The sequence below is a fragment of the Leucopleurus acutus genome (assembly GCF_964270905.1).
Source record: "Leucopleurus acutus genome assembly, chromosome: 1".
Taxonomy (NCBI): Eukaryota; Metazoa; Chordata; class Mammalia; order Artiodactyla; family Delphinidae; genus Leucopleurus; species Leucopleurus acutus.
The window spans coordinates 87,659,426-87,673,279 of record NC_139142.1 but is presented as its reverse complement, the minus strand read 5'-3'; the positions used below and the strand labels follow the sequence as shown (position 1 = coordinate 87,673,279).

General features: G+C 40.5%; 1 protein-coding gene across 1 annotated transcript in view; it reads left to right on the top strand.

Moving 5' to 3' along the window:
• The first annotated feature begins 628 nt into the window (after nt 1-628).
• SLC30A4 (solute carrier family 30 member 4) overlaps nt 629-13,854 on the top strand; it is a 29,096-nt gene continuing 15,870 nt past the window's right edge. Inside the window, exons 1-3 of the mRNA XM_082845276.1 lie at nt 629-760; nt 871-1,375; nt 9,325-9,471. Of these exons, the coding sequence (XP_082701402.1) occupies nt 985-1,375; nt 9,325-9,471 (538 nt within the window). The 5' untranslated portion in view covers nt 629-760; nt 871-984. The remainder of the gene's footprint in view (nt 761-870; nt 1,376-9,324; nt 9,472-13,854) is intronic.

The window sequence follows — 13,854 nt, the reverse complement described above, 5'->3', positions numbered from 1 at the left end:
AAAAAACAGTAAATATAACGCAGGACACAGAACTGCTGACGACCACAAGCCTTGCCCTCTCCAAGCTGACCTCACTGTGCAGCAAATTTTGCCAATTTGCCAGAGAGGCAGCAATTCGAGGAGACAAAAGCGGCTCAGCAACCCACTTAAAAGCAAACGCTAAATTCGTTTTCTGTCGAGCATCAGAAACCCAAATCCCAGCACAGGATTCTCTAGGCCCTCCTTCGGTGGAGCGAACTCCCGGCAGCAACGCCCAGCCCCGGGTGGGCGGGACCGCTCGAATCTACCCACTTAACCCGCGGAGTCCAGCTCCATCCGCTCATACCTCTCAGCCTCGGGAAGTGGAAGGGCCGCGCGGGAGACTGGGGCTTCGCCTGTGAGTGTCCCCAGGGCAGAGGCGGGCCCGCGGGATCCGCATCCAGGAGCGGGACGAGGGGCGCCCCTGTCCCGTCCTTCGCGGGCGCCCCTGCTCAGCGCGCAGGGCCTGCGTGTCCTCGTGCCGACTCCTCCCTCGCGCGCCTCGCCCGCGGCTGCTCCGGCGCACGCGCGCGGCCTCGCGCAGGGCGGGGAGGGGCGGCGGCCGCGGGCGCCCGACCTCGAACCTGTCAGACCAGACCCGGGAGCCGGCCTGGAGTTGTGGGCGCCGCAGGCGCGAGGACGGCCCCGCTGCCCCGCAGCCCCGGGCCGAGCTGTGCGTGCCGGCCCCGCCGAGCCGGCCGGGGGCGGAGAGATGAGCTGCGGCACCGCGGCGGCGCCCCAGGTAGAGCGCTCCCCCCTTTCGGAGCCCCGGCTCCCCCGCTGCCCCGGGCTTCGGAACTTGTGGGCTTTGTTGGGGCGCTTTTAATTTATAATGAGTTTCGTTTTCTACAGGATGGGGAGGGACGCGCGGCAGTGCCATCGGGAACTGGCACTCGGGTGAAGTAGGAGCCGCCGGCCGTCCGCCTGCACCGAGCCGTTCGGCGCCGCGGCCGCACAGCCTCTGCCATGGCCGGATCCGGCGTGTGGAAGCGCCTCAAATCTCTGCTGAGGAAGGACGATGCGCCGCTGTTTTTAAATGACACCAGCGCCTTTGACTTCTCGGACGAGGTGGGGGATGAGGGGCTTTCTCGATTTAACAAACTTCGAGTTGTGGTGGCCGACGATGGTTCTGAAACCCCGGAAAGGCCTGTTAACGGGGCGCACCCGGCCCTCCAGGCCGACGATGATTCCTTGCTGGACCAGGACTTACCTTTGAGCAACAGTCAGCTGAGTTTGAAGGTGGACCCCTGTGACAACTGCAGCAAACAGAGAGAGTTGCTGACGCAGAGAAAGGTGAAAACCAGATTGACCATTGCTGCCGTTCTTTACTTGCTTTTCATGATTGGAGAACTTGTAGGTGAGTTGTGTTGCCAACTCACTTTCCATTTACCTTGCCTGGAGAGTCTTTGTCAAGCTGTAGTTACACATAACTTGGCGTTTAAACTTTCTTTTTAGGAAGCTTGTTATTTATCAATATACTGATGTGAAAAGGCCTCACGGTTCCAAAGTGCAGATCAACCTAGGTACAACAAACTTCCAAAGATAACTCTGACCTCTTCTTCTGATTCTCCAAACACTGTGTCATCTACTGTAAAGTTAAGGACATTATCTTCATTATATATCCTGTAACTTCCTCTTTAAAAAAAAAATCTGATAAAACACCAGGTTAATTTTTGCAACCTTTTAAATAGTAAATGATTCTACAATTATTTAGAATCATAAAATTTTACAGTATGAAGGGACCTTACTGAACACCTGCTCCACCTTTTTCTTTTTTAAGAGATCAGAGGACCCAGAGGTTAAATATTAATAAATTATGAGGACACTTAAGTGGGTAATTGAAAAGCTACATCTACAGTCCCGTTGTCTTGATTTTTTTCCCTCTACATTTGAATTAAGTGGTCTCTTACTATTTCCTTTTGTATTTATATTCAAGAAATTTGCAAAGCTAAATAATGCTAACTGACCTCACCATTTTTCATTATAAGGAGGATCTGAAGGCCAGAAGGCTCCCCTGGGTTTTATAGAACTTGGTTTTATTTTTCATTTTTAATTATTCAAGTAATGCAGTCTTACTATAAAATACATGCTCAGTTTAGATATTAATTTCAGAGTCACATTAGTGTAACTGCTAACTTCTTTTAGTGACAATTGATAAAGTGACATTAAAGCAGGGAGATTATTCTCTTGTGTTCTTTTTTTTTTTTTTTTCTATTGGCCACACCGTGTGGCTTCTGGGATCCTAGTTCCCGGATCAGGGACTGAACCCTGCCCCTCAGCAGTGAAAATGCGGAGTCCTAACCACTGGACCGCCAGGGAATTCCCTCCTGTGTTCTCTTAATGATGAACCATGACAAGAACAAAGGTGGCAGTCCAGATTTAAGATGCTGGCTGGAGGTTATGTGCAGGAAAATTATATACATTTCCTACCTCTTTTCATACCACTTCTCGCCAGTGCTCACTTCAGCCATGCTGGCCTTCTTTCTCCCTATGACTCACAAAGCTGTTTTCCTGCCCATAAGACCTTCAGACTGAGTGGTCTTTCTACCTCTGGCTTTCAAACTTTTTTGAGTTCACTATAGTAAGAAATACACTTAACATTGTGACCCGTGTAGGCATGCATGCATACGTATGTATGTATGTACACACACATATACATTTGTATAAATATATGAATAACTAAAACAAAAATTTTACTTCATGTGCTGTGTTCTACTGTTTTTTCAATTATGGTCCCAGCCCACTTAATTAATTTCATGGTCTACAAGTGGGTCACAGCCTGCAATTTGAAAAGCACTGCTTTATATGGACTGCCTTTTCCCAAATCTTCTCTTGGCTGCCTTCTTGTCATTCGTGTCTCATCACAAAAGATACCTCTTAGAGACCTTTCCAACTGCCTAAAGTCAACCTCTCTTCTCCCCTGTTCCTTCCTCAGCTTTAAAAGCCCTCAGCACCTGAGATTATCTTGTTTGTATATTCACTTGTTTAATATCAGTGTCCATTGAAATATAAGCTGAATTACCAGCACCTAGCACAATGACTAGCACAGAGTAAACACTCAATAAAATTTTGTTTAATTAATTAATAATTGCTGTTAGAGAATTATAAATGTTTAAGCTATGAAGAAATTAAAGACAGAAGTGAAACAGATCAGATAAGGCATGGTCAGCAGATTAAGAGTCAATGACTTGGGGCTTTCTGGTGGCTCAGTGGTTGGGAATCCGCCTGACAATGCAGGGAACATGGGTTCAAGCCCTGGTCCGGGAAGATCCCACATGCTGCGGAGCAGCTAAGCCCGTGCGCCATGACTACTGAGCCTGTGCTCTAGAGCCCGTGAGCCACAACTACTGAAGCCCCTACACCTAGGGCCTGTGCTCCGCAACAAGAGAAGCCACCGCAATGAGAAGCCCGCTCGCCACAACTAGAGAAAGCCCGCGTGGAGCAACGAAGACCCAATGCAGCCAAAAATAAATAAATAAATCTATTTTTTAAAAAAAAAGAGTCAATGACTTGCCCAAATTCCCAGTTAGAATATTGAGTCATTCAGACTTAGTGATTCTTGAAGTTAATATTTGAAGTTAAAATCACATTAATCACAATTTCCCCCTTAAAATTAGAGTTTACACCTATAAAAATTACTAAGATATAATTGTCCTGACTTAGCATTATTTAAATCTCTTACTTGGTAAATGATGTTTTGTGAAAGCTACAATAAGTACTTCCTTTCAAATACTAACTTTATTTTCAAATATGAAAATCTTTTGTTAAACACTGTAGAGATGCTAGTACTTAGAATAGACATTAACAGTATTATTCAGAATGTTACATAGAATTAAATTGTATACAGTAGAGCATTTATTAAAGTGTGTTGAAAGCACTTAGAAATAAAGCATCTTATGTAGGAAGTATGGAGTAATTTTAAAATGAAGTATTTTAAAGATCTGAAAGGGGAAACTTGATTTTGAATCTTGGATTTGCTCTGAGACCTTAGGCAAGATCAATTCTTTCCATTCAGCAAGTACTTTTTAAGTACTTGCTATATACAATGGAGAACAAAACTTATGCTCCCTACTATCTAAAACACTTAATCTAATGTTTGGAGGACATTATATCTTCCTGTAGTGGAGGACACAGGTATTAATAAACACACAAATAAATTTAAAATTCAAATGGCCTTAAGTACTGTGAAGAAAAAGAACAAGATACTATAAGACATAGTTTAGACATGTCCAGCAGGACATGGTTTATGTATGAGCCACATACAGTTAAACCAAAAAAAAGAATATTAGGAGTAATTTGAGCAAAGGGAATGGAGGAAGATGTTTTCGACCAAAGAGAACAGCAAGTTCAAAACTCCTAAAACCTTCAATTCTTTAAGAGGATCTAAAAAGAAGACCAGTTTGGCCAGAATGTAGTAAGTAAGAGGGAAAGAGACAGGGGGACCAGACCAGGGAGGTCATGAGAGACCATATTAAATGAGTTTAGTCTTTAATTCTAAGTACAACGGGGAGCCAGTGACTGCTTTGGAGTGGAGATTGACCTGATGGGATTTATCTTTTTAAAAGATTACTCTGACTCATATGGAGAGTGGATTGGAGGGTACAAGAGTGGAAGCAAGTATACTTTTGCAGAGGTCCAGACAAGAAATGATTATGGCTTGAACTGGAGTGGATGGAGAAAAATGTTCTGATTGAGAAACATTCTAGAGGTAACAATGGCAAAATGGCTAATGGTTTGAATGTGAGAGTTGATGGGAGAGCAGTATCAGGAATGATTCTGAAATTTCTTACCTAAGCAGCTGAGCATATGGGAATGTATGTCAGTTATGAACCAGGGAGAAAATACAGAGCAGGATTTAAGCATGGGCTCAAGGGTTGTTTTAGGCATGTTAAGTATCATATGTATGTGAAATAGACAAAGATGTCTAGTGAGCTGTTATATATAAGTCTGTCATTCAGAAGGGAGGTCAAGGCAGAGAGAGAAACAGTATGTAATGCCATAGCAATAGAAAAAATTATCTAGAGAGCCCCAGTTTTGAGGAACTACAACTTTAGAAGTCAGGCAGAAGGCAAATGGGTATCCCAGAACTGAAGAAAAGAGTATTTCAAAATGGAATAAGCTGCTGAGAGGCCTGATAAGATGAGAACTAAAATATCCTCTGGATTTAGTAACAGTTATTGATTGTTTTAACAGCTGCATTTTATTGGGAATGAAAAAACTTAAAGAATGAATGCAAATAGACTTCCAGGTAAAGATGGCAAATGAACTCATGCATCTAGTTGTACTCTCTTAAACTACAGTAAAAGGATTTAAAATACACACACACACACACACACACATATACACACACACATACATATACACATATATATATGGAATATATATATATATATATCTATCTCCACACAGGTGGGGAAAACCTGAGAGGAGACTCTAGCAACACAAACTAGAAAGGAATCAGGTAAAAGACTTGACCCAAGAAAGCCAACTCCTAAACAAGCAGTGGGGAAAGCCAAGAACCAATCTAGTTTACACTAATGCATCAGAAACACCTAGACAACTTATTAAAAAACAAATTGCTGGACCAGAGTTTCTAATTAAGTAGGTCTGGGGTAGGGTAGGGCCTGAGGATTTTCTAACAAGTTCCCAGGAGATGCTGATACTGCTGACCCTGAGGACTACACTTGAGAACTACACTAGAGAATCCTAAGCAGGCCCAGAATTGGTTGTACCAGGTACCCCTATAAGTGTGGTTAAAGAGGAAGGCTAAAATAAGGAAAGTTCATTAAAACCTGTTTAAGAGCCAGTCAGATATAATAGTATAATAATACAATAAGTATCCACAGAGATAAAATAAGATCATGAATCCATGAAACTAGGCTACTTTTTAAAAGAAATTCAGAGTAGAAAATAGAGATTTTGAATAATACAAACTTTTTTTTTTTTTTTTTTTGCAGTATGCGGGCCTCTCACTGTTGTGGTCTCTCCCGTTGCGGAGCACAGGCTCCGGACGCACAGGCTCAGTGGCCATGGCTCACGGGCCCAGCCGCTCTGCGGCGTGTGGGATCTTCCCGGACTGGGGCACGAACCCGTGTCCCCTGCATTAGCAGGTGGACTCTCAACCACTGAGCCACCAGGGAAGCCCTAATACAAACATTTAAAATTTTAACTCCAAACAAATTAGAAGGTGAATTAAGGTCACCTCTCACAGAATATAGCAAAAAGAGAAGATAATGGGAGAAAAAAGGCAAGAAAATTAGTATATTAGTTCAAATTCCAAATAATAGGAGTCTGGAGAATAGAGAAAGCAGAAGGAAAGAAGTTATCAACAACACAGTTTAAGAAATTTCCCCAGGGACTTCCCTGGTGGCACAGTGGTTAAGACTCCACGCTCCCAATGCAGGGCCCCAGGTTTGATCCCTGGTCAGGGAACTAGATCCCACATGCATGTTGCAACTAAGAGTTCGCATGCCACAACTAAGAAGCCCACATGCCGCAACTAAGGAGTCCGCCTGCCGCAACTAAGACCTAGCATAACCAAGTATTTTTTTTAAAAAAAAGAAGAATCCTTACGCAAAAAAAAAAAAAGGAGAATCCTTTCCAAAAAAACAGAAAAAGAAATTTCCCCAGAACTGAAGGGTATACAATTCCAGATAGAAAGAGTCAATAGGGCTTCCCTGGTGGCGCAGTGGTTAAGAATCCACCTGCCAATGCCAGGGACACAGGTTTGAGCCCTGGTCTGGGAAGATCCCACATGCCACAGAGCAACTAAACCCATGCACCAAAACTCTTGAGCCTGTGCTCTAGAGCCCACAAGCCACAACTACTGAGCCTGTTCACCACAACTGAAGCCCGCACACCTAGAGCCTGTGCTCTGCATCAAGAGAAGCCACCTCAATGAGAAGCCTGTGCACTACAACGAAGCGTAGCCCCCACTCTGCATCTAGAGAAAGCCCGTGCACAGCAACGCAGACCCAACGTGGCCAAAAAATAAATAAATAAATTTTAAAAAAAGAGTCAATAAAAGCCCAAATTGGATGAAAATAATCCCACACCAGGTACATCATTGTAAAATTTCAGAACACATGATACACACTTACTATTGCTTCAGGCAGCTGCTGTGTTAAACAATTGCCTCTGATTGTTTTTGACAAACACTGACCGAGGTTTGCACCAGGGCCAAGCTCCAAGTCAAGTCAAATAAAAAGAGCCTTGCAAGTATAGTCTCCCAGGGAACCACCAGACAGGTCAAATAAAGACAATTTCCTGGCAATGGAGTTTTTTTTTTATTTTATTTTATTTTTTTTTCGCTGTACACGGGCCTCTCATGTGGCCTCTCCCGTTGCAGAGCACAGGCTCTGGACGTGCAGGCTCAGTGGCCATGGCTCACGGGCCCAGCCGCTCCGCGGCATGTGGGATCTTCCCGGACCAGGGCACAAACCCATGTCCCCTGCATCGGCAGGCAGACTCTCAACCACTGCACCACCAGGGAAGCCCGCAATGGAGCTTTTAAGGAGCTCTAATGCCATCCTATTCCTTGCAGTGGCTGCCAGGCTGAGGTTTTCACTGTGGTTGCTGCTTGTTAGTTTTCAAGGCTACCATAGAACTGAAGAGGGGGAGATTGGGTATAAGGCAAGTTAAAGTGCCACAGAGCTAGTGAGCTTCTTACCAAGATTCAGCCTTTTTCCTTGAATAAATGCTACCTGTATCAGCCTTTGTTTAATTTCCATAGTTTTCAGAATGCTGATTTGGACAATTTTTGCCCATGTTCTTATGGCTTTTATGGAGGAGATGATTTTCATAGGTCCTTACTCTGCTGTTTTTGCTGGTGATCATCACATGTGGCTCTTTAGGTTAACAAAAATTAAATAAATTCAATTCCTTAGTTGCACGAGCCGTATTTCAAATTCTCAAAAGCCACCTGTGACTAGTTGCTGCTCCATTGGCCAGCGCAGATAGAACATTTCCATCATCTCAGTTTTATTGCACAGTGTGGCTTTAGGGTATTATCCTTATTTTATAGATGAGTAAACTGAACCTCAAAAATGGTAAGTAACTTGCTCAGTCTCTGAGATTTCAAAGCCCCATGTTATTAACTGCCAAGCTGTATTTTCTGTCAGTGATTCCAGCTTTTTCATGTAAGGGAATACATAAAAAATGATATTTCTATAGAGCACACTGGCTGGAGTAAATGGATGTGACTACAAGATCACCAGCCCCAGTTCTCCTGCTGCTCTTGACTCTGCATACACATCCCAGGAATAGGGGAATCAACATCTCAGCACACTTATGTGTCACAACGTCCTGATCATGAAGTTCTGCTATACATTATAACAGTATTTCTCAGTGTGGTTACAAGACCAGAAGCATCAGCATCACCTGGGAACATGTTAGAAATGTAAATTCTCAGGCCCCATCCAGACCTACTGAATTAGAAATTCTGGGAGTGGGGTCAAGAAGTCTATAGTTTAACAAAACTTCCAGGTGATTCTGATATACATAAAAGTTTGAATACCCTGTATTATACTATAAAAACTTATTCTATGGTGCTAGGAAAATTGGTTGGCCATAATGGTCATAAATAAGTACATATATATGTATATATGTACACATATTATATATATATTATTATGTATATATATACACACATATATACATACATATATAAAATACATATACACACCCACATATATTAAATATGCACATTATTATTATGTATAATAATACATAATACTGGAAAACTAATATAAAAATTGTATTCTAAATACCATCTTTTATCCCTCTATTAGGAGACATTGCTGTTTATACCGAAGAGAATCAGTTAATTTTTATCTTTTGTTTTGAACTAATGAACATTTTGTGAATTTCTTCAGTTTATGTTCAAACCCTCCCAAACAAGTGAATACCTACCTTTTATTCAGCTTTATTGTAATATTTAGATATGGTGGTTATTAATTTCACTGTCTAATAGTAGAATTAGTAGGTTGAGTAAAAACTGTATTGCTAAACACACAAAACTTCTCTTTGTGTCAGCCCCCATTTAATGGCTCTTAAATTTTTTAAGGTCATTTACTCCTCAGAGAATCTGTTCCTGGAAATGGACATCTTCACCATTAGAAAAATATGCATAGTTAATGTTTTGCATAAAATTTCAGGATACCTTGACTTAATTGCAATAGGATAAGTATTTAGTTAACTTTAGTTAGAAGTTCATGTTTTGTAGGATGCTGCATATTTTTGGTTTGATTGCTTATGTTTATTATTTTAATTAACTTATCCCTTCTTTCCTGTCACCCTTACTCTAAGGTGGATACATTGCAAATAGCCTAGCAATCATGACAGATGCACTTCATATGTTAACTGACCTAAGTGCCATCATACTGACCCTGCTTGCTTTGTGGCTGTCTTCAAAATCACCAACCAAAAGATTCACCTTTGGATTTCATCGCTTAGGTAGGTAATTGGGCGTTTCTTTGGTTTATAAAATTTTATAGTAAAACCACAATGAACTATAACCTTTGATTAACTGAAATCTTTCTGATGATAGTCTGTTTGAACAAAGCAAATGAAAATAGACAAATAAGATTCATTCAGATATATATCTTCCAGGATACATGCAGTTCAGTCAGCTAAATAGTTTACACATGTAAAATTATACGGTAATCAGGGACTTTCCTGGCAATCCAGCAGTTAAGACTCCACACTTCCATTGCAGGAGTCATGGGTTCGATCCCTGGTTGGGGAACTAAGACCTCACAACCCACATGCCGCATAGCGCGGCCAAAAAAAAAAAAAATTATGTGGTAATCATTAATCTTTAAATGTTGTTCCTTGTGTCCTGAAGGTGTTAACAGAAAAAAAGTTTACCTTCAGTTTATCGAACCAAGCAAAACCACATGGATTTAATTCATCAATGAGCATTAGCTTTTCTTTCTCTTAAGGTATTCCAACCAAAGCGACTTATAACCCAGGTTTTAGGCACTACTGTAATATGTATAACATACTGTATGGCTGACCTTCATTGTGGCCATTAACTGTAAATGCTAACAAAGATTCTTTGCTTGACCAAACGTTTGTCAGTCTCCTGAGCTGTCTCCCAAGCCCATCTCTGTACTTCCTCGTTAAATCTAGTTTTAGGAAGAACCCTGCCAAACCAATTTAACAGAACCTCCACTCTCAATATTTGATGGGTTATTCCCAGGTGATGTCTCATCACCCTGGCCTGTTTTCAACAAGGCTTCCCTATACCAATCTTGATAGCTTCCCCCCAACTGTATTAAAGTCTTCTTTACCATGTTTTAATAAGTGTCATTGAATTTTTTTTCTTTCACAATGCACACATATTTATATTTTCCTATTTTGAACAGATATTAATATTTAATTAAGAGAGGTTAAAATCATACATTGTTATCCACACAACTCTTCTTGCCATGTTAGTGTTTTTTTTTAATTTTTACTTATTGTCAAAATACATATAAAACAATTACCTGAATTAGTATATGAAGTGCCATATGACTAATTTTTTGCTTAGAACCCAAAAATTGATTTAGGCATCTTCAGCAAAACCTGTCTTAAAGAACCAGAATTAACATCTTGTAGTTTTATTTTGTGTAGACAATGACACTCTTGGCTAATATTTCATTCAGTTCCTCCCCTTCTTTGTTACTTTTTAGCCTAATCTTAACATCTAGGTCTCCTATAATTTAGTAGCTGGATCTTCTAGGTAATCTTGACATTTTACCTGAATGGCTGTATTCCAAGTAGCTATCCAAGTCGTAAGTTTGGGAACTTATCTGGCATCCCCATTTCTCAGCACCCTCAGCTGCTGTACAAGAGCAGTAAAGCCCTGAGTGAGGCCTTTCCGTTATTTGTTAAGCAACTGAATAACACATAATGCATTTGGATGTGTTCCTAAAAAAAACTCCCACTTCTAGCTGACACATTATACATCCATTTGTTTACTGATTGCCTTGGGGTTTTTAAAAAACTTCAAAATTATTCTTAAACTTTAATATTTTTGTGTGATTTAAACACCTGCAAAATTTAAGAGCAAAACTCAAACTAGCATCGTGGAATGGGGATTTTTACGTTCTAACACTGTTTGAGAGAGTGCATTCATTTTAGGTTATAGACCCCTTGGAATTCTAATGAAAACAGTGGAATTCTCCCCCAGAAACATGCAATACCAGAACATAGAAAGTTCTACAAATGATAAGTTAAGAACCCATAATCATGAAAATTCTATTAAATATCAGAGAAGTACTTAGTGTTTATCTAGATAGTCATAGATAACAAGTACTATGAAAAGATGAAAGAAAATAGAACTGACTGGTCCTATTGTATTTCTGTACATTTCTATAGAAAGTCAAATTTTTCCCTTTCCTTAAAAGTACTACTTCAAGATGGTGGACTAGAGGTCAGCATTTGAGAGTCCATTGAAATAAAAGGTACCAAATCAACACAGAGAAGCAAATGGTTGAGTCACCAATCAACAAGACATTTTCAGAAATTTCTGGAAGTTGGAAAGTAGATGGGAGTGGGTTGAAGAAAGAAACAAGCCAAGAAGCGACAGCCTAGAGAACACTAGGGTAGAACTGGACCAGCCCAACAGAACTCCAAAGAAGACTCAGGGACAGAGATGGCAGAAGTGAGAATTGGGGCTGAAAACAAGACTAATTGAATGACTGCAAATGAGAGACTGCTCCCACTAGTCCACTGTGTCCCTACCTTCCTCCCACCGCCACCTCCACTCAGGCGGTCCGCATTTTCCCCCATGTAAACACCACATAGTTCTTCCAGAAGGAAATTGAATCAAATGTTTGGAGAAAGCTGAGGCTTTTAGTGTGAATGTTGATGCTCCAAAATAATTCGTTTTCATACTAGAATTCAGGGTTCTCCAGCCTTATAGTTTGGCTCCCCACACTAAAGTAATACACTTGTCTTAGTCTTCCCTGCTCTACACCCCTTATTAGTAACCATTTTAAATAGTTATGGCTTATCCTTCCAGCATTTCCCTTTTGCAAAGGACAGTTTCCCTATCCTATTACCCTAAATGTGAACGGACACCCAAGGATCTTTCAGAAAATGGGAAAAACCAGCAGCATGAAAGAAAGTTAAAAAAAAAACAAACAGACAAACAAAAATTTGTCATACAGGAAAGAGAGGTGACTTAGGAAACAGAAGAAAATGTTTTCAATTATCTTATTAATATACCCAGAATAATAAAACAGTAAAATGTTTTGAAAAAGAAACATACAGAAAAAGCTCTTTGAAATTGAAATATTACTAAAATTTTTTGAAAGTTTTTTTCAATAGAAGGACTAGAAAATATAATCAAGAAAGTCTCGGACTTCCCTGATGGCACAGTGGTTAAGAATTCACCTGCCAGCAGGGGACACGGGCTCGAGCCCTGGTCCAGGAAGATCCCACGTTCCACGGAGCAACTAAGCCCGTACGCCACAACTACTGAGCCTGTGCTCTAGAGCCCGTGAGCCACAACTACTGAGCCCATGAGCCACAACTACTGAAGCCCATGCACCTAGAGCCTGTGTTCCATAACAAGAGAAGCCACCGCAATAAGAAGCCCGCGCACCACAATGAAGAGTAGCCCCTGCTCAACGCAATTAGAGAAAGCCCACCCACAGCAACAAAGACCCAACGCAGCCATAAATAAATAAATAAATAAATTTATTTTAAAAAAAAGAAAGTCTCCCAGAAAGACAAATACCATATGATATCACTTATATGTGGAATCTAAAATACGATACAAATCAACATATCCATGAAACAAAAACACACCTACAGATATAGAGAACAGAGTTGTGGTTGCCAAGGGGGAGGAGGGGTAGGGGAGCGATGGAATGGGAGTTTGGGATTAGCAGAGGCAAACTATTATATATAGGATGGATAAACAAGGTCCTACTCTATACTATGTTCAATATCCTGACAAACCATAATGGAAAAGAATATGAAAAAGAACATATAAATATGTATAACTGAGTCACTTTGCTCTACAGAAGAAATTAACACAACATTGTAAATCAACTATACTTCAATAAATTTTTTTAAATAGTTAAAAAAAAAAGGTCTCCCAGAATACAGAACAAAAAAATAAAAACAGGAAGAAAAAATTTAAAACTATAAAAGAATAATCTGGGAGGTCCAAAGTTGTATTATTTAGAATCTCAGAAAAAGAGACTTACAAAATAAAAGGGAGTGACTGCTTAAGGGGTACAGGGTTTCTTTTTGGGGGTGATGAGTGTGTTCTGGAATTAGATAGTGGTAATTGTTGCACAGCCTGTGCGTATACTAAAAGCCACTGAATTTGTCCACTTCAAAATTGTTAAAGTGGTGAATTTTGTTATTTGAATTTTATCTAAAATTTTTTAAGTCATCTAAAAAATAAAAGGAAGAGAATTGTTAAGATATAGACAGGTATTTTCCACAGCTAGGGAGGGAATCACATCCTCACACTAGCAGGGCCTTTTTGGGATCTTCTTTTTCTTCTTTGTATTACAAAAGCTTATAAGGATATATCTAGATAAGACTTATTTCACTTATCCTGCTCTTTGAAGTAATGGAAGAAAAACTTATGATGTGGGGAGGATTAAAAAGACAACAAAGGTATGTAGAATTGAATAAAGCTATAAACCAAAGCAGTGGCTGTCCGTGTGTGCTGTAAAATTCCACCACCTCACGAGTAATCTCTCTAAGTTCTGTAGGGAAAGGTTTGTTTACATTGGACACATTTAGATAGTGTGCCTCTTATGACCTCTACTACCAAGACTTGGGAATTCAGGTCTTAAAGAACACTGCAGAAGGAATCCCCCCTAAGAA